This window comes from Nuphar pumila, chromosome 13 (assembly GCF_984573655.1).
Source record: "Nuphar pumila chromosome 13, dmNupPumi1.hap1.1, whole genome shotgun sequence".
In the NCBI taxonomy this organism is placed as follows: Eukaryota; Viridiplantae; Streptophyta; class Magnoliopsida; order Nymphaeales; family Nymphaeaceae; genus Nuphar; species Nuphar pumila.
Genome location: NC_143261.1, coordinates 100,956,948 through 100,979,144, shown reverse-complemented (window position 1 = coordinate 100,979,144; position 22,197 = coordinate 100,956,948). Strand labels below are relative to the sequence as shown.

Genomic DNA, 22,197 nt, shown 5'->3' with positions numbered 1-22,197 from the left:
GGGCTAATTTTCTCAGGAATCACCTTTGGTGATTCCAACCGAGTATGGTTATTCGAGACTAGGCGAGTGAATGCCTAGGCACCGAAGAATGAGTCTGGGTGATGCTCTTCGCTATGGTGTTCAATCATCAACTGATCTTCGGACTCGTGGCCGCAAGGTCTTGTTCTTTCAGTGGTGAGGTTTTGCTATGTCGTGCCCATGGAGCTGCAAGACACTTCATGGCATGCAAGGCTAATGCAAAATTTGTGCCTCTTTCGGAAGTGATAGCTGGTATGGGACGACTATGCACTAAGTGGTATGGACTACATGAAATGCACATTTAGAAATGCGCTTGATCAACTTTCGCTAGGCAGTTGTGTACGGGGTGGTGCGCAGAGCCAATAAAAATGATTTAGCACATGAAAATGTATTAGTATGCGGCCTTTGGCCGTTAGGCTGACCATCTTGGGTAGCTTAGCGCATTACGGGTTTGCGAAGCATTTTATGCCTGTGATAGAGCGATAAGTAGGCTTGCGGCAGTAAGGAAGGATCATCGCGCCACACTGACTTATTGAAAAAAGTAAGCCCGTGACAGACCCACTCGAGTGTTTTATCTGCATTCTAAATAAAAATAATCTTATGAAATTACCCTGGGACAAGGGTCCTATCCTCGTAGTTTTATGTTGCTGACATGAGGACCCTAGGTATGGCAGGTTAAGCCAAGTCTTCCTGTTTAGTGTTATAAATTCAGGAAAAAAATCTTCTGAAATTACAGATATCTGGGTTTGTTATTTCCTTTTCGTGACCCTGCAAAACCCGAACCCGACACTTTGTTATTTGGGCGGGTTAGGGTACGTGACCCGTTGACTGCCCGAAACATTAGGCCTGTTTTACAAGGTCCACGGTCCAAACTCAAAATCCCTAACACCGTGATACCGGATCGAGTCTACTGGGGTAAGACCCGACCCGTAGCCAACAGACTTATGTATGTCAAAAGGCTTTGCTCCCTCCCTCCCACGTTACGGTTGCTAATCTTGATATTTTGCGTTGCTAATTCCCTCGCCGAAGAGAGAGGCGATCGATTCTGGTGGTGCAGATCGGCAACCGATCGATTCGTTCTTAGGGTTTTAGGCGTCCGGTGATCGGCCGATTGCGAGTTTCCTTCCAAAACCCCTCAAAAACCTCTTCGAGTCCGCGACGATGGACATCGAAGAGAAGCAGGCCGAGTTGATCGATCACTTCGTGAAGCAAGCGCAGACCCTCATCGGCGGACCACTGGCGAGCGTCGTCGTGGAGGCAACCTCCCACCCTTCCCTGTTCGCCTTCTCAGAGATCCTCTCCGTCCCCAACATCGCTGAGGTACGCATCGTTTTCTCTCCCTTGCCATGGTTGCTACCTTATCGTCTGTGGACGATCTCACTGTTCTTGAGATATTTGTAATGTTCGTTATCGCGAAAAATAATGATGAAATGGCGAGAGCGTCTCTTGTTCAAATGCATTTGCATGTCTGATTATTGGTGTTCTACTCGTCGGATTGGTTTCGGTTTGGTGCATTGTCTTTTGATGGAAGAGAAAGTGGTTAACCGAGTGTTGAGAGCGAAGAATACGCGGAACGTGCGAGTGTTTTCCGTTTGGAACTGCGGAGAGTTAGGCATAGTTATTTGATTATTTATGACTATCTGTTTACCAATTTATTCATCAGACATTTGCGTCCTGTTTATTGGAAAACAAAGAGGCTGCCCTCGCGAGCAACGAGCGTTCGGATGTGTTACTTATCGGGCTTGTTGTTTGTTTATTTCGTATGTTTTTTTTTGTTCTCAATGGTTGGAACTTCGAAGAACTGGCTATTAACAATTACGTATATTATCCTTGTACTTTTTTTGAATAATAGAAGAAGGATCAAGTGTTACTAGAGAGGGAGAGGAATAAGCAGACCAGGCATTAGTCTTCTAGTGCGAAAATATGTAGTTGGACCATCACACACGCTGATGTTGATTATCATCATAACCATCATCATTAAGCCTTATACTAAGTACATTGGGTGGGCTTTATGACCCTTGCTTAAGAAGTTCTTCATATTAGAGGTAAAACCTGGGTCGTCTTAAAGTCTTTCACTTGCCTTCTTGAAATCTCGTTCAAGCTTTCAATGGTCTTATTTTTTTCCCAATTGCTTGTACATGTATCGTCTCATCCTTGGGTATTACTGTTGCTTTGATGTTTTCCCCCTTTTTGGTTATATTAATGCAAGTCCTAGATCTGAATAAGGGAGGAAGGTTGTTGTTTGTGTGGCAGCCCGCTGCAAAACCTTTACTAAATCCTATTTAGCAGGCATTATGAGACATAAACAAATGCTTTTGGATGAAGCACGTGGTTTTGTAACCTGCTTTTTTGAACCTGAAAAGCTGGTTTTACTATTTGAATGACAGTGCATTAACCTGATTAACCTATAGGTAAGCTGGTTATCTGAAAATTGTTGTTTGGATGACAGTTACGTGGTTTTGTGATTTTTCCACCAAACTTTCCTACGACATTTACTTTTGGAATGGTTTTGTGATTTTTTCACCCAAAGCTGCTACGAATATATGCCTTTAAAGATCATAGGGTTGTTTGAGAGCTCAAAAATGATTCTTAAGTCGATCCATGTCATATTGAATATTGGTCTATTGAACTCCATTTTTATTTTTTCCCATGCCATAGAATAAAAACCACCACCAGACTTCTTTCCATGTGCCATGTGGTCTAATATGATATCGACTAGGATCTTGTCTGTCTCAAGTTTCCATTGGGCTTTACTCTCATCCGAGGATGCACCATGCATTATCAATCATATATACATATATATACATATATATATACATATATATATATATACATATATATATACATATATATATATATACATATATATATACATATATATATAGATATATATCCATCTCCAATATAAAACTAATCTAACAAATTAAAGATAGGTAGAGATAATAATTGTAAATGTCAATCTGAGTCCAAGAAGATTACTAATTACTGAAGGATATATGTCAATCAAAACCATCAGAAATGGATGTTTTTGCAAGTGCAATGGCATAGTGCAAACAAAAGTTCCTAGTTTCATGGAGATGCATGACAGCATATATTATTCTTAAATATCCATCATTTGAGTCTTTACATATGTTTCATAACAACAACAACCTAAGGATCAATTGACAGTTTCAGCTCTTTATAACCACTTGACATGTCAATCCTAAGCATCTTTAATACCCTGTCCATTTTAGGTTTGACACAAGTAGAAATATCTGAATAATATACTCAGATATGCAAATCCCAAACATGCACTAAAGTGGTTCTTGCTGGTGACGTGAAGTTAGTTAAATAAGAGAGTGTGATTTCATTGCTCCATAGAGCAAACAACAGCATAATTCCCTAACACAAAGACATTCTTTGAACATTTCCATGTATACAGCCATACAAATATGCAGCTGTGAGCATGCAAATGTGTGTGCGCACGTAGAAGGATCAAATAAGTGAGAAGGGAGTGCGGTAATTTTTTGTTGAGTTGGATCCATTAAGTACATTATGTATGAGAGTGTTACAATTGTCATTGTTCTTTCAACATTCCACATATATAACTATATAAATTTGCAGGTTTCTCTGTGTGCATGTGTGAATGCATGTATTATAATCATCGTCAAAAACTATATATGAGGATGTGATACACAAGTGGAAATGGAGTATCTCTGAGAGATATTTCCATCAATCATCCTTAGACCAATGACGAATAGACAATATCAAAACTGAACCTAGTAGACCAGCAACATGGTTTTAGGCACCTAGCTCCCTTAATTTCTTGGGAAAACCAATTTGCTTCAGTGGCTTCTATGTAGCAAATACTAAGAAGCACTGACATCTTGAAAACTAATCTCAGGCTTTGCATCATATGACATACTTTTGCGCCTTTAATAAGCTATAAATAAATAGGACATCAAACAAAAGATAAGCTCTCCTTATCAGAGGATACTGAATATGATTCTATGCCCCAGCAAGGAAAAAAAATCATATAACTCCAAGTAGCAAAAGGAAAGAATCAACATTCAAAAATTTGATGGAAATACAGATGACTGGAAAGATTCCAACTAGAAAAGGATGAGACAGAGCCAGGTTAGAAAAGGGAACCTGGCTCTTTTTCGGCCAGAGATAGGGTGAGAGTGAGCCTGGCCGGAAAAGGACCAAGCTAGCCCTTTCATGACCAAAGAGGGGATAGAGAAATAGTAGTTGACTGTGTTACATGGGTACAACTAAGAATATGGGGATATGATTATTTTTGAGGCCAGACTGACCTTTTTTTGGCCAGAGAGAGGATTTGAGAGATACTGGGCAGCTATGTCACATGGATACTGCTGCGGATATGGTGATACAGCTATTCTGCCATTTTTTGGGTGGAGAGAGAGAGAGAGAGAGAGAGAGAGAGAGAGAGAGAGAGAGAGAGAGAGAGAGAGAGAGAGAGAGAGAGAGAGAGAGAGAGAGAGAGAGTTGTTGGAAAAGGGCCCTTGGCAATCCTTTTTTGGGCAGAAAGAGAGGGAAAGAAACCACAAATGTCGCTAATGGAGTAACATTAGAGGAAATACCTGGTTGTTAAAGGTGCTAAGTTGCCAGGAAATACCTGGTTGTCAAAGGCGCTAAGTTGCCAGCAAATCAGGGTTGGTTGAGAGCAGCGGTGAGGCAGGGTTATGGTGCTTAAAAGGAGGGAAATGGGGCCACAGTTAAGGGGGGGGGGGGGAGGTGCTCTGCTGCCGTTCACCGAGGCTTTGGTTTTGCTTTTGAAGTTAAAATCCTGTTTAGAAAAAAAACTTGGTTACGTTGGAACTTGGTTTGTTGTTGTTCAAATAGATGACCAAACCCAACTACACATCCTAGGCTCCAATTTGTCATTAAACCAGGTTTCTAACCTGGTTTAGTACGTCATCCTACACGTCTTAAATGGTTGCATATGTAGAAATAATATTTGTTACTATTGTTAGTATATAATATCTAGTAAGTTCTACAACATACTATCTAGAATATCTCATTGGTTGGACCATTGTATGAAAACACAATAGTCCTTTTACTTACATGCTTCAAACAAGCCAAATTTAATATTTATATAGTTTTCAAGAATGTCAAAAACCAATGTTTTGTATTCTGCTGATAATGATTCGAGATAGGTTTACATTGAAATACTTTTTGTTTTAAACTAACAACGCTAAACATTTATTTTAGGTCCCTTTACTTGATAACATATGTATCTTTAACTTTTTACTGGATAAGAAGGTGCTACTAGAGTACCCACAGATAAAGTTGTAAAAAGTGTATCCTAAGTCGTAACCGGTATCGGATGGGGTCCAAAATAAGAGACGTGTCGTAAAAAATCATATGTTTTAGATAAAAAATAAAAAATTCAAAAAATAGGAAAAATCTAAAAACAATTCATAAGAATCATTACACAAGAAACAATGATGAGTAGCATAAACATAAGATAACAATATCACATATCAAAACAATTATGTGCAATGAATGACACGCATAAAACATTGAAGATTCAATAATCAAAATAATATGCTATAAATGGCATGCATATCTAACAAGAAAAATGCAAACTATGAAACAATATGCATATTAAATAATGAATCTAAGCTAATAAGTCACAAGATTCATAATAATGTGTGTTTACATAAACCAAAAAAGTATCATAAAGTGTTTTTTCTCAATACTTAAAAATTTTACATAACCAAATTTATTCAAAATCCAAACAAAATGAATTAGATAACGTCAATCATGAGTATCATCATCATTATCATTCTCTTCCTTTTTTTGCAAAAATTCTCCCTAAATCACTCTTAAACTTTTTAGGGATGAATATGAACTAGCCCCAAGGGACCTTATATGTTTTTGAAAAAAAGTTGAAATGAGTGCACTTAAACTTCATTTATAGTGTATCTTAAGATACGCCTCGTACCGGAGTGCATCACAAGATATAGGGGCGTATCGACATACAAGTGAATATCATAAAGTGTTTTTTTTTCCAATACTTAAAAATTTTACATGAATTCAAACAAAGATGAATTAGATAACGTCAATCATGAATATCATCATCATTCTCTTTTTTTGCACAAAATCTCCCTAAATCACTCTTAAACTCTTTAGGGATGAATATGAACTAGCCCCAAGGGACCTTATATGTTTTTGAAAAAAAAGTTGAAATGAGTGCACTTAAACAGCTTTTATAGCGTGTCTTAAGATACGCCCCTTATCGAAATGTATCATAAGATATAGGGGCGTATCGTAAAATACACACCTTATTGACATACAAATGTGTATTGTATCGGAAACCCCATAGATACAATACGTATCGTACGATACACTATGATACTTACAACACTGCCCACAACAGATGACTGTGAGTACAAGCAGGGTAAAAGTTGCGCTCCCTACACATGCATGTACACAACCATATCAATGTTCTGTTTAATGGGGTTGGGAGTTTTAGGTGTTCCATCCTTCTACATTCTTGTTTTTGGAAATACAGATGGTCAAATCCGTAACCGTAAAAGTTCCAAGCCAGAGTTTTTTTCCTTTTTATACACTTTGTCTTTTTGTGTTTTCCCTTGTATGTACATTTCGAGACTTATCGTCTCTCTCTCTCTACAAAAAGCTAGAAATGCCTACATTTTCATGATGCTTTCTATGCAGATCACACTGGTTTAGTGCCTTTTTATCAACTTCTATATGTTTTGGTGCACATGAATTCTGATGATTCTGTTAGTGCTTATTGTTGCAGATGTCTAGGGCTGGGAAACGAGATGAGCTGCTTGTGGCTTGTCTCATGTTTGCCTCATAAAGAACTCGTAAATTAGGCTCAGAAAGCTCGAGCATGAACAACCAATTTCAGCTTGGCTTGTATAAACTCGTTAATTAATAATAAATATATTTTATATCATAGAGTGAAGAAGGTTGAAGTGTTTGGCTTGCAAGCAATACGTTTAGAATTCAAATCTTATTCCTTACAGATTTGAAACAATTATTTATTTTGTAAATGAGCCCAGTTTGAGCTTGGCTTATTAGGTTTAGGGTCCAAAACTCTGAAAAAATATATACTTTTGTAAATGAGCTAGCTCATGCTGGACTTGTTTAGCTCAGGCTTTTCATAAACTCAAGCTTGGCTTGGCTCAACCCAAGAAATGAGCCAAACTTGAACAGCCTTTGTCCGGTTCATTCGACTCGTTTACCAGCCCTACCGATGCCCATATTAGGTTATCACAGGCGTCTTAATTATTATCTTATTCATAGTTTGAATCCTCAATCTGTTTGATATTATTTTTATTAAATTATCTGAAAATAGAGAACTTCCAAATACAGTATATGAAGCCGAGATACTGACCAGGTATTTATTGTACTTATTTTTTATGTTTGTTTATTGTAGTATGGTTATTTGTTTCTTTTTTTTCCCTCACCTCCTTATTGCTGATTGTACTTGTAAAATTGTTTATGCATCTTTCCTTTCTTCTTTTTCTTTGTATTTATTTTGATGTATTTTACCTTTTTCATTTTCCCCTTGACAATGGCAGCTTCAAGGAACTGAACATTCAAAATACTTGGACCTGCTTCAGTTGTTTGCTCATGGTACATGGAATGACTACAAGTGTAAGTGTTGAATCATTGCGTATTAGGTTAAATACTCACCATCAATTGTAGGTCTCACAGTTTCTTCTGAATGGATTGTTTTTGCATTTGCATTTTCCTTTAAATAGCATGTCAAAAATCATTTTGCTGTTTCATTGTTGTTGATTCAGTTTTCTTGGAACATTGGTAACACTTCTACACATAACAAATTTGTTAAAATTGCTTATCTACCTGGGAAGCTTGGTTGAAATAAAAAGAGGCTCATTTCCATTAAAATCTATTGATGGATGGTAGAGCAACGTTTATCAAGTTGGATTTCACCAGCATTTCTATCTACAACATGCCCCTTCTCTGTGTCTAAGGTGGTATCCTACCTTTGGAGGAAACACTGTCACCCTTATGGAGAGGTGCTACAGGCAGTAATGCAACTTTTAAATTAGGAGTTTGGGAACTTCTGATGCAAAGGCTCTTTGAATTAGAGTAACTACACTTGAAGTCAACCGTTTATCAGCAAATGTTGGTGACACAAATCAAAAGACCAATGCTGCATTAGACTAATCAAGACTAGGAGTGCTACCATGGGCTCCTTTGAAGACAGCAAATAGGTCACATTTAGTTGAGCGGGTGATAATTTTATAAATTAAGATCGACATTCCACAAATTTTTGTTTGATTTGGCTCAAAAACAAAATCAGGTTAAATAATTTTCATAAAATTGATGGCCTTTTGAAATCTTTTATCTCAATTGTTTGAAATGGAATACATCTAAAAATATTGAATATTTATTTGCTAATCTTTATTATTAATTGCTTTGATTTTTCGGAAATCATGGAAAATGATTATTTATTTTGAAAGAGATCCAAAGGCTCTCCAAGTTGACTACTATAGGGTATTGGATTTTGGGTTCATTTGAAGCAAGGGCGCTTTTGACAATTTTAAAATGTCAGAAAAGTTGTTTTAAAATGGTTAAAGGTATACTTGAAAAGGAAAAAAGTTATCGACTAAATAGAAGGGTTTGTCAACTTGGGTTTCCTTTTTAGACTGAACAAGGCAAGGAAGACAGAAGGAAGAACAATAACGAAGATAGAGAGGGAAAGAGCAAGCAGAAAGAAGATGGCTGTTATTTATTCATTCTTAGCTTTTAATACTATGGGCTCCTTTGGAGACAGCAGAAAGTCACATTTAATAGACTGGATTGGGATTTTTAAGCTTGATGAAGGAGCTCAGTGTTTTCTTAGAAGGTATTCTGTATTCATGCTTCAGCTGGAAATGGTAATGTTTATTGTTGATGGCTGACCTCAATGGTGCGCATATAATTTAAAGTTAATGTTTATCATAAATGTACAAAGAAATTTGAATGAAAAATTTGTAAGGGAAGCAATAGGATAATCTAAAGTGGGTAGGCTGTTGTGTTTAAGAACTTTTCCAGACATCTCTGGTGATTGGTAATGACTATACAAGTTTTAAGTTGATACAAAGTTCATCTTGAGTGAACAAATGCATTGAATATGTTGCGAGTAAATTTTACTTTTTTCGAAAAAAGGGTGCAAATCAGAGTCACCAGTCGGGGAAACGATTCGGGAAGCGGAAGCGGGGCACTTCTAAAATTTTAGAAAGTGAGAAGTGCGGGATGACTTAGAAGCGAACCAGGAATTGTCTCGGAAGCGAAAAAAGAAAAAAAAAAAAAAATTAAAATGAAAACACAAAAAAAATGAAAAAAGAAGGGGAATCGAGTTTCCCCTAAATGGGAAGTGCGCTTCCCAATTTTTTTTGGCACTTACGAACAAGTTTCGGAAGCTCCACGTTTCGTGCTTTGAAATGTGCTTTGGAGAAGCGTGCTTTCCCATGTCCTATGGTGCTTCCGGTAACCCTGGTGCAAATACTAATGGTTTCATCGTGTCTTTCAAAGGTTTGGAATTGTCTTTACACTCTTTAGATTTACTTTGTTTGAGTTTTGAGGATAGTGAATTTCTCAACCCATGTTGTTATGCAGTCTTATTCTTGCTTGAGAGGTTATTAGAAAAATGTAAAAGAATGGAAGCTGCTGAGATGTTTAGTTATTCTCCTTATGAATGCCAACTTATTTGGCAATGAACTATTATCCTGAATTTCTTGGCAATAATATATATGTTTTATTATCGAATGTATGTATGTGATCTTAGATTTCTTTTCACATGTTGAGCATAGGGTATTCATTGGAGTAGTGACATACCTAATCACTTTATTGCTGTCTAGATGGGAACATATTCACATAGTTCATGTCTAACCATTGAATGAGCTGTGTTTTAAATTTAAAACTGATGGAGAGTGCAAGCTATGATGGATGACCGATGAACTTGTGAAAATATGCTTGTTAGTATTCACATATGCTTAGACCACTACACATGCATTAACCAATAAGCGAAAAAAAGTTCATAAGTTTTTACATTTATCCCATATATGCCACATACATCCGACCAAGAAGGTGAAAAACAAACAAGTGTGTCAAACAATAATGAATGTGAAATATCTCCACCATATTTGGCAACAAATGAAATGCAGAGTCATATACATGGTTATAGAATAACTAATTGGACACTTTTCGTAAACTATGCTCATCAATTTTTACATTTTTTTCTAAGCTATTATTTTCATGATTTATCCATTAGGATCTCATGGGGGTGTGTTTTGCATGTTCATGCATTTATAACATGTATCTATCATGGACAACACATGACATGATAATTTGAATTTATTGCATTGATATGGGTTTTTATAATGATAATAAAATGACAAAAATATTGTGGTATTAAAAAAATCAGTAAAATTATCATGATATTTTTATTACAATATTGCATGAAATAATCGACCATAACTTTCTATTTTAGAACTTAGAAAAAAAATGTAAGGTTAAAACTTAAAAGAATAAAAATATCATTAATTTTCTAAATTGAAAGGCCACAAATTTTTGTTTCATTTCACTCTAAAATAAAACCAGGTTGAATATTTTACACAAATTTATGAGATTTTGAATATTTTTTTGGTCTCAATTGTTTAAAATGAAATCATCATCGTCATCATCATCATCATCGAGCCTTATCCCAATTACATGGGGTTGGCTTTGCGAATCCTTTTTTTCTATGCCTGTCTATCTAAAGTTACAACTTTGGTCACTTTACAATCTTTCATGTCACCTTTGACTACCTCCTTCCAAGTCTTCACTGGTCTTCCTCTTTTCCTAGTTCCTTCTACTTGTATCATGTCAACCTTTCAAACAAGAACCGTAATAGGTCTTTGTACAACATGGCCAAACCATCTTAAACGATATTCACTTATTTTATTTTTTATTGGTCTGACTCCTAGGCGCATTTTGATATATTCATTTTTAATTTTATATTTTCTCGTAACCCATCCATCGTAGCAAATGCATCTCTGCAACATGCACTCTATCTTCTTGTTTCTTTTTAGTCGCTCGACATCGGCCCTATAGATAATAATGTTGGTCTTATAGCAGTCTTCTAAAAATGTTCTTCCAACCGTGGGGGTGCTTCTTTATCACACAACATGCCACTGGTCTGTGTTCACTTAACCCCAGTTGACACTAATCCTATTGGTGATATATTCTTCATATTCTTCATTTTGTTGTGATATATAGACCCTAAATACTGAAACTTTTTTTTATGACGAGGAACCTGCATAGGAATGCGGGTCACTTAATGGGCCCCACCTCCTACATGATGAATACCGGGTGAGTGCCATAGCCTGCAAAGGACACCCACTGGTCAAGCCACCAGTATGATCCTAAGGGGGAATCAATCCTGGATAAGATGGGGTTCCATCATTTTTCCAAGACCGCCCTAACCACTTGGAAAACTCATTGTGGGCCCTAAATACCGAAACTTATGGCATTGTTGACTATGCATATATTGTGTTCTTATGACATTGCTCTCACTAGCTTCTGAATTAAACTTGCACTCTATATATTCAGCTTCTGTTTCAAATTGTTTAAAGTGGAATAAGATCTAAAAATCTTGATTTTTTATTTGCTAATCTTTATTATTTGTCCAAAAATCATAGACAATTATGAGTCATTTTGAAAGTGATTCAAAAGATCTCCAAATTGTCTACTGTATGGTATTGGGTTCTTTTAAACAACATTTTTGACATGCTCAATGTGTTAAAAAGGTCATTTTAAAATTGTTAAAGGCATACTTGAAAAGCAACAAAAGTTATCAACTAATTAAAAGTGTTTGTCAACTTAGTTCCTTTTTAGATTCAAAAGGAGGAAAAAGAATAAAGAAGATAGAGAAGGAAAGGGCAAGGAAGGAACATATATGCACAAACAAGCAAAAAAAATCAAAAGGGAACATATACGTACAAAGAGGCAAAGACCAAAATGCCCCTGATGGTAAAAGAACTGACATGGCTATCACAAGGTGATGCATAATTGCAGGTCTCAGACAACATTGATTTTCTTTGTACCACCTGTCTTACTGGGACACTTCACTTAACATGCATATCCCATGTTGACACAACATGACACTTGGACATTTCATGGACACAATCAAACCAGTTTCACATTCAGTCAACATTGTGTCATTAACTTTATCTATTTCCTTTTATGATCTTATTTACCTATTTTGTTTTCACTTGAGTTTTCTTTAAAATTTGTTATTAATTACATCACATTACATTTCAATTTCAACTTAGTTTCATTGATGTTTCTAATTATAGTGATTCAGAACTGCTGTTTTATACACCGACACACGTACATCTATATGTGTAGGGCTATGTCCGTGACCTAATGTTTGAAAATTATTGTATCACACCAACTGTATCCACACCATGTCTTGTTCTCATCCATATCCATGTGGCCTAGTTTACCACAGACATGTTCTACCTTGTGTTTAATGTTTTTTTCCAGGTTTTCTGTCTTGTCTAGATCATAGTATATCGAAGTACTAGAAGTTATATTCTTGGCATCTTCTGCATACCACCTAATTCTTATATTAATGCTGTGATAGATTGGTGTCTGATCTTATATCTCTTGCTATTATGATATAGTCGTCAAAGAAATAAAGGATTGATTGGAGAAGGATTCATGTGGAAGACCCAGAATGATTTTCTTTGTTGGTTCATATCGCCGACCCCAATTGTTTTGGGATGAAGGCGTAGTTGTTGTTGTTGTTGTTTGTTTTTGCTTTTGCTACTGTGCATTCTTCTATGGTTTAGCTACAAAAGACATTCTGATATTCAGTGTTATAAGGAGGCTCCTAGAAAGTTAGCTACAAAGATTTCATTTCCTGTTACTTCGAGCAGATCTTTTAAAATAAATAAAGAAATATAAATATGCATGCATGCATGCATATATACATATATTATATATGTGTGTGTTCCTTTCTGTTGAGAACCCTTCTAGTAAAGAAAACTGGATTGCGTCTGACTTTCCATTTTCAATGTCAATCAAATGCTAGCTACCCCTTAAGTGTCAAATATACTTCTGGTGGACTAGTAGTTATGATTTGCTTTGATAGTAACCTACAGTCTGAAAATTGCTTTTTCCATGCTGTCACTGCTGGCAGTCTTAGCTGTTAATTTTTGTACTTTACAGGTAATGCTGCTCGTCTTCCACCACTAGTGCCTGATCAAGAACGCAAGCTAAAGCAACTCAGTGTTCTTACGTTGGCAGAGTCGAGCAAGGTATACTATACATTGGCCTGAATTGTTTTCCTCCCTTGAATAGGGATGACTATCAAAATTGTTCATCAAAAGATGTTACTAGGTGTGGAACTGTGGATCATATCATATATAGTTTATGTAATCAGCAAACATAGATAAAAGAATAGAAAAGAAAGAAGAAAAGAGAGAATGAAGGACGTCAATCACTTAATTAGGTCTAATCTCTTTAGTTTAAATAGAGATTAGCCAAAAATAAAAAATTACATTTGGGTCCTTTATTATTCATAAAATACCATATTCATCCTTAAGAATAAAGTAATTCTAAAGTAATCAACTGCACTTAACACTCCCCCTCAAGCTGGAGCATAGATGTGAATCATGCTCAGCTTGCAACAACATTTAGAAAAACTCGAACTAGCAAGAGGCTTTGTAAAAATATCTGCAACTTGTTCCTTAGAGGACACATGCTTGGTAGAGATATGTTCGGTTTGAACCATATCTCGTATGTAGTGGCAGTCAACTTCAATATGTTTTGTCCTTTAATGAAATACAAGATTATTGGCTATATATGTGGCTGCCTTGTTATCACACATCATCAACATAGATGAAACCTTTACTTGAAGATTTGTCAGCACAGTTCGAACCCACATCAATTCAGCTGCTGTTTGGGCCATAGCCCTATATTCTGATTCAGCACTTGACCTAGCAACAACAATCTGCTTCTTACTCCTCCAAGTAATTAAATTACCTCCCACAAATACACAGAATCCCGTAGTAGACTTTCTATCCTCTACAGATCCTGCATAATCAACATCAGAATAAGCAACTACATGCAGAGCACCCCCTTTCTCAAATAACAATCCTTTTTCAGGAGAAGCTTTCAAGTACTTAAGTATCATCATTGTGACATTCTCGTGTACCTCAGTCGGTTTGTCCATGAACTGACTAACCTTGCTTACAACCAAAGCAATATCAGGTCCGGTCACAGTCACATATAGTAACTTCTCTACCAATGAGCGATAACTCTTGCTATCAACAGGCTTTGACCTCTCATCCATTAAATAAACTTTGTGATCCATTGGAATATTTGCTGGTTTAGCTCCCAACATTTCTGTCTCTTTTAGTAAATCAAGAACATACTTCCATTGAGACAAGACTAACCCCTCACAGCCCCTGGCCACTTCTATGCTAAAAAAGTATCGAAGGGAAACAAGATTTTTTGTAACAAAATGTTTTTGAAGATGAGCCTGTGAAAGTATATTCAATAAGATACTAAGATCAAGATTACAATATTCTTGAAAATAAATATGTGCACACACGCACAACAAGAACACTTGAAACACTTGTGCATAAAAGCACAATACAAAACTCACAAATGCACAAATGCATACACAAGAATCATAAACATTAAAAAACAAGCTTGGGCTATAGTCTCAAAAGCCTTAACAAATATAAAGGAGAAGGCCCATATGTATAGGGCATTAGGAGGCCTTGGAAGGGGCTCCACATAATCGTCGGAGCCCCTCCAACGATATTCAACGTAAAATGACTAAACTACCCCTACAGCTAACAATAGGAATATATATATATATATATATATATAATAAGTAGATACATATACATATATTATATATATGTATATGTATTACCTTATATATATAAAATATATATTATTAGATTACATGGTTGATTTACATAATTTAACACACCCCCTCAAACTTAGGGCAAGATGACCGAGAGTTTGCCAAGGCGGAAGTTGAATCGCGGAGCACACAAGGCTTTAGTAAAGAAATCTGCCAACTGATATTCTGACGTGACATATGGAAGGTCAATGACACCTTTGAGATACGCCTCACGAACATAGTGACAGTCCATCTCGATGTGTTTAGTCCGCTCATGAAAAGTGTGATTTTTTGCAATGTAGATTGCACTTTTGTTGTCACAGCACAACTTGGTGAGCCCTTCTATTGTGATCCCCATGTCTTCTAGCAACTGATGGATCCATATAATTTTCATGGTAGTAGTCGCCATGGCACGATATTCAGCTTCAGTTGAGCAGAGCGACACTTTTGTTGCTTCTTACATCTCCACGAAATCAGTGAGTCTCCTAAGAACACACAAAAACTAGTGGTGGAGTGACGGTTATTTGGGTCACCTCCTCAATCAGAGTCAGTATAAGCAATTAATTTTTAATCAGAAGAAGAGGACAAAAAAACTCCCTTATTTAGAGTACCCTTTATGTATCTTACGACTCGCAAGACGACACTCATGTGGACTGATGTTGGTGCATGCTGAAACTGGCTTGCAGTATGTACTGCATGGGAGATATCTGGTCTGGTAATACTGAGATACATCAATGATCCTACAAGCTGTCTGCAGGGAGCAAGATCTGAAAGAAGAACACCATCATCAATCTTTATTTTAGCTCCTACTGTAGCAGGAGTTTCGCAAACTTTTTCATCTATGATACCTGACCTGCTAATGATCTCAGAAGCAAGCTTAGTTTGCGATAAGAAATACCCTCTATGCGAGTATGCTACTTCAATGCCCAAGAAATAAGTTAGAAAATCCAAATCAAACATTTCAAATTTATCTTTCAAAATTGTTTTTATGCTCTTAACCTCGTTAGAATCACTACCCGTTATGAGCATATCATCTACATATAACAGCAAGATCACAATTCCTGCATTGGATTTTCTAACAAACAAAGCAATGCCAGTAAAATAGGAAGAAAAGCCATTTTCTAACATTACAGAATTAAACCTATCATACCAAGCCTTGGGGGTTTGTTTTAAACCATAAAGTGTTTTTCGAAGGCGAAGCACTTTCCCTTTGGGAGTCTCCATTCCTGGTGGAGCATCTATATAGACTTCTTCATTTAGATCGCCATTTAGAAAGACATTTTTAACATCCATTTGATAGATGTTCCACTTGTTGATTGAGGCAACAGTTATAAGACATCAGACAATGACCATTCGAGCTATAGGAGCAAAGGTTTTTTCATAGTCAATCCCATATTCTTGACTATACCCCTTTACAACCAACCGAGCCTTATATCTCTCAAGAGATCTATCACTCTTAGTTTTAACCTTAAAGACCCATCTATGATTTTGCGTCTTTTCTCAAGATTGAAGCGTCGCTATACGATTTTGCATCTTTTCGAAAAGAGCGAAAATCATTACGCGCAACCGCATACCCTGTGAGGCTTGCCTAAGCAGAGTCTCAAGGGGAAAGGCCTCGCACCGGGCGCAACAACTCAGAAAGAAACAAGGGAAAACAGAGATGCAACATAAAATGTAGAAAGTAAAGGCATAAAGTATATGCAGAAAAGTAAAGACAGACAAAAAATGCAAAAACATAATGCGAAAAGTAAATGTAGAAAAGTAAATACAAAAGTATGCCTAGTAAAGTAAATGCAGGGAAGTAATTATCCTTTGCTTTTCTATATTTATTCATTTTGTTTTAGTATTTTGTTCGTTTATAGTCTTTTCACGCAACTTTCCCCTACCTTACGGGGTTGCGGGTCTGCCTACGCGTGCGAGCGTAAGTGAGGGCGGGCTCGGGCCACGAAGCATGAGCATACTCCATTGCTCAAACTGCAAAAATACGAGTTATTATGATATTAGAAAGACAAGAGAGAGACGGGGCAGGAGCACACCGCTCTGCCAGAAACTTAAAGGCATCAGGGGCCCCTCCCCTACTTGCCGAAAGAGTAACAGAGGTAGGGGCGATGCAAGGGTTGGCTATCAGAGCGAGGCCGACCTTGCTCGCAGGCAACAGGGAGGCAGGGGGAATCCTGTTGCCAGGTCGAGCCCGACCCAGCCTGAATGCCCAAAAAGAGGCAGAGGCAGGGGCTGCCCCTGCTTGCGTGCTGGAAACGTCGAGGGCGGCATGATCTTGGTCTTTGCCGACCCGTTGGGTAGGCCGAAAGTGGCAGGGGCCTGGCCCCTGCTGACCAACAAAAAAGATAGACAGGGGCAGGGGCAGGGGCTTGGCCCCTGCAGACCTGTCAGAAACACAGAAGATGACAGGGGCTCGACCCCTGCCGACCTGTCGGAAACACAAAAGACGGTAGGGGCTCGGCCCCTGCCGGCCCACAAAAGCCCAGGCGGCGGGGAAAGAAAAAGCCCCCCCCCCCCCCCTTGCCACCCGAAAGATCACAGAGGCAGGGGGCGGAGCCGCCCTGCCTGACAGAAAATCACAGAGGCAGGGGGCACATTTTCTTTACATTTAATTTTAAGGCAATAAAGTTTGTTCTTGTGTGGAGTACAAAAGTTATAAGCACGTTCACTGAGTTCGAATCGAACTTCACCACTAGTGTGAACCGATTAATTTAAGATTTGATGCACGGTTTGCACTGACAATTTTTAATGAAAAATACCTTTTAAAATACTTTCAAGAAGAATTGCATCATCCACTAGTCCAATATTTTATCGAACAATGTTCTACGTTTGTGCCGCCACAAACCGTCTTATCAATGACAACACCATTGTCCATCGCATGACATGCTACCACCGCACGCCACTGATAGTCTAACACATACCGCTCGTTACTACACCTGATGCAATTTTCACTGAATGGAGCTCAACATTGCACTTGTCACATCCCAACAAGCTTGTTCTGTGATTGTCCCAAACCCCTTTTAAAAACATACTTGCATGCAGTTTTTGCTTAATCCAAACCTATAGATGTGTTTATCATTACATATTCACTTAAAACCATGCTTTTGATACAATCAATTTAATAAGAATTTTTTATTTTTAGTTAATCAAGTTTTTAGTATAATATGAATCATTGATTTTTTTGTTGAGTTAAAAGCACATTCAAACATGAAAAATGTTTAAACTAATACATATTTTCTACTAAATAAAGCATAAATATCACATATATGACTTTAGAATAAGCAAAAAACACATGCAAGTATGTTTTTTGAAAAGATATGTGATGGTTTGAGAGATAAAGGGTCCGGAAGCTACACATTTCTCTCTCATATATATATATATATATATATATGCACCCTCATAGTCAAGTTTTTGAAAACTACCATGTCGCACCCACACCTGCATCTACACCCACGCTTATGTAACATTACTTGTGGTGTATTAGACACGATAAAACCTTCTATCATGGTAAATAAGCGATGCTAAAAACATCTCTATGGTTAAATCTAACATTTGGTGGTTATATCTATACAAAACAATGTGTACTGCCATATGGTGTCATGGTACATGACTACCATATATATTAGTGAGAGAGAGAGAGCACCGGAGTTGCCAATCGAGGAGGCGGGACCGGGAAGCGAAAGTGGAAAAAAATTCTGAAATTTTAGGAAGCTGGCACGGGATGACTTAGAAGCGAACCGGAAATCGTCTCGGAAGCGAGAATGAAAGCGAACTGGAAGCGACCTAGAAGTAAATAGGGAAGCGACCTAGGATTCAAGTGGGAAGCGAATAGGAATCAAGTTTTCCCTATATTGGGCAAATTTTTTTGTTAAAGACTCCAAGCCCCCCCCCCCCCCCAAAAAAAAAAAAAACTTATTTCTTGATATTGGGATGCAAGTGGGAAGAGCACTTCCCCATAATGGGAAGCACACATCCTAATTAAAAATGCTGTTTCTCCGCACGTTTCGGAAGCGCCACGTTTCGCTCATCCGAAGTGCGTTTTAATTAGGATGTGTGCTTCCCCGTGCCTATGGGCGTTTCCGGTAACCCTGGAGGGCACACACATACAGCAGTACTCCTGTACCCTCACCTTAAAAATTCCCATGTCATACCCTTCTTACCAATGTGTATATGACATAGGACCAGGGTCTTTAATTCCTAGATCATCACTGAGCTGATTGATGATCTGTTCAATATGAGTTTTGGTGCCTCTTTTCAGAGAACTATCATCAGTATACAACCAGAATACTGTGGTACCATGAGAGCTAAGAAAATAACAAAGAGCTATGCAACACCAGAATGGGATCCATGCAATATAGTGTGGGAAGGGAGCTCTTACATCATATGGGTGGTGCTTCTTTGAGTTCTTGGGTAGTGCTTCTCCATTTGTGCATTTTCCAAGGCAGATTTCCTTCTAACCATAGTCACAAATATCGGTATCGGCTATATCTCAGTGAGGCTATTTCTCGCGATATTATAGGGTTGATGATAAATCTCAGGAAAATCTCGGGGGTTATTAAAATACAAATATACAAAAATAACAAAAATAAGTTAGAAAATACACATTTAGGATACAGAAAATGGATAAAAACACTAAAACAGTAATAATAATTGATAATATCATGATATTCTCGTGATACTATTGCGATATTATCAAATTGGCGATATTTTCAAAACATCGCAATATTTTACCTATAGTATCGTTTGCTGAAAATACAGCAATAATATCGCGATATTTTGAAAATAGATATCTGTGACTATGCTTCTAACTAGCTAGGAGACTGTCATATAAGCTACTTCTTTAGAGCTGTATGTAGTATGTTCTTAAGACTAAATTATTGATGGCAAGGTATGGAATGATTTCCAACTTAACTGTTGGAGGAAAGATCCAATGTACTCCAAATGTCCAATATGCCCTTGACTGCAGATTTTAGCTGCATGTCTTGCTTTGAACTACTCTATACTATCATCTGTTGGTTTTCTTGTGCATGTACAACCTTTAAGATGCTGTTTGGTGGATCAAGTTATCAACCTATGCTGGATGTTAGTGTGCATAAGGGCACAAATTTTGCTGATGTGTTTATTGCCTGCGACCTTCCTGGTTCAACTATGAGAAATACTTTTCAGTTGACAAGCTGAAGGCTTTGAAAATCGTGACCAACCCACTAAGGGTTTCTAATCTGATGAAGAGGCCAAATTGCAGTGTCCAATGATATAGGATTTATTGATAGTGCTTGAGTTCAACATGATAGTTATCAATGCAGGAATGGAATGTGAATATGCTTGGGAAGGCTAATATGGTAATATCCCAGTGTAGGTGTTGGTAGCAACACAATGGACACTAGCAGGTGGAATTTAACAGTAAGATTTTCATCAGAACTAATTTTGTCTAATATGTGACCTTCAAAACTGTAGTTTTGTCATGGTAATCACTGCTTTATCTGCAACCGAGGGATCAGCTTTGAATCCCATGGGTTGCTATCCCCCAATTTTTTGCCATAATAAGAAGAATAATTGATTTACATTCATTAGCAATTTAAAATTGTCATTAGATTTCTTGTTGGTGCTAAAGAATGATAAGGTATGCTATACCAGGAGAGAGGAGCATCTGGTTTTGATCCCAGAAAACTACAGTGTTCACCAAAAACAAGTAGCTATCCCTTCTTAGTGAAGTGGCACTTATCTAAATGTCCTTGCCAGTTTGGCAAGGTGATAGATACTTGCGGTCTTATGGTAGGCATAGGGATTTTGTACAAAGGGCTGAATTTTTCATTTTATTTTCTGCCAGGAACTCAAGCCTAAGTTATTAGTTCCTTCTCATCAACCACATCTTTCTATAATGCCTCACTTTGGTGGCTCATGATATCATTTATGTTATAGCTTTCCTGTAGTTTTGGTTCATACTTCACACCACGTTGGTTCCATTATGTTTTGTAAAGAACAATTATGTTTTATAATTGCAGTGTTATGATATTGTGATAGATTAATGGATCTTATCGACCCTTAGTGCTAGAGGTGCTTTATCTTTGATTGCGGCATCTCAGCTTTGAATCCCATTGGGTACTTTCCCTCCAACAAGTCTATAATAAGATGGATAGTTGCTTTTCACATCAAATTTTTTCTTGTGCTAAAAAGGTTCCAATGCTTGCATGCACATACTTGGACATATCGAAGTCATATCTTATGATTGTCTTTTCGGTATTTGTGATATGCACTTTGATTTTTATGTTGCATATTTCTATTAAAACTGAGCTGTAAATATTGTGTTGTAACAGACTCATGGGACTTGTTTGTTCATTTGCCGGATAGTTTAGGCATTTCTTTGTACCCTTAAGTTCTTTTCTTTCCTTACAATTGTGAAACTCTTCCATTTCCTTATTACCTTGTCCTGTTTATTTATGTCTCATGTATTATGATGTTTAATATTGTTTATTTTTAATGTATTTTGATGCTCTCTCAGTCATCATATGATAAGAAACTGTTGATAAAGTTCCTTAGGAAGAATGTGCATATTTGTGATGTAAGCCTATCAGTGGATGGTAGATCATCAATCAAATCCTTTTGGTGACAATCCTTTTATTTTTCATTTGAACTCAGGTTCTTCCTTATGATCAATTGATGCAACAACTAGATGTTTCAAATGTGCGCGAACTTGAGGACTTCCTTATCAATGAGTGCATGTATGCGGTAAGCACTTTCTACTCTGCTATTTAACCAGAGATTCCCATGTCTGAGCATTCATCTTTTGCATGGTCCTAACTCCTAAGCACATTAAAGGACTGAGAATTATAAGGGCATGTTTGGTAATGGCTCATGCGATTCGGGCTCTCATGCAAATGAGAGAATGAATCTCATTGGCATTGGCTAACCAAACATCAGAAAATGTGTGAAAAATTAGCGCTAATTTTCCTTTGCAAATGAGAGTTGTTTTCTCATTTACGTGATAATTAGAATCACAAGGGGCCTCTTGTGATTCTGATTCATATGACTCCAAATCAAATTCGATTTGGAATCACATGAGGATCAAATTTGATTTGGAATCACGAGGCCCAGCAAACCAAAGTTACCCTAAATGTCATGAACAAACCTTTAAGATGTGAATTTTGTAATTTGGTTATTGGAGGTGCTTTTTAGTCCTCACGTGTTGGTTTTTGAACCGTGGGAATTTATGCATGTGTTTTTTTTTGTTACTAACTCAGGAGTGATCTTTATTCCAAAGCAATGCCCTTTAATGGCTGGATGCTCCT

General features: G+C 37.3%; 1 protein-coding gene across 4 annotated transcripts in view; it reads left to right on the top strand.

The window, feature by feature from the left end:
- The first annotated feature begins 934 nt into the window (after positions 1 to 934).
- The window catches only part of LOC149819481 (COP9 signalosome complex subunit 7-like), a 34,055-nt gene continuing 12,792 nt past the window's right edge, over positions 935 to 22,197 (top strand). For all 4 annotated transcript variants that reach the window (XM_089985552.1, XM_089985551.1, XM_089985553.1 and 1 more), the window contains exons 1-4: positions 935 to 1,338; positions 7,578 to 7,653; positions 13,222 to 13,310; positions 21,548 to 21,637. In XM_089985552.1, the coding sequence (XP_089841678.1) occupies positions 1,180 to 1,338; positions 7,578 to 7,653; positions 13,222 to 13,310; positions 21,548 to 21,637 (414 nt within the window). In that variant the 5' untranslated portion in view covers positions 935 to 1,179. The remainder of the gene's footprint in view (positions 1,339 to 7,577; positions 7,654 to 13,221; positions 13,311 to 21,547; positions 21,638 to 22,197) is intronic.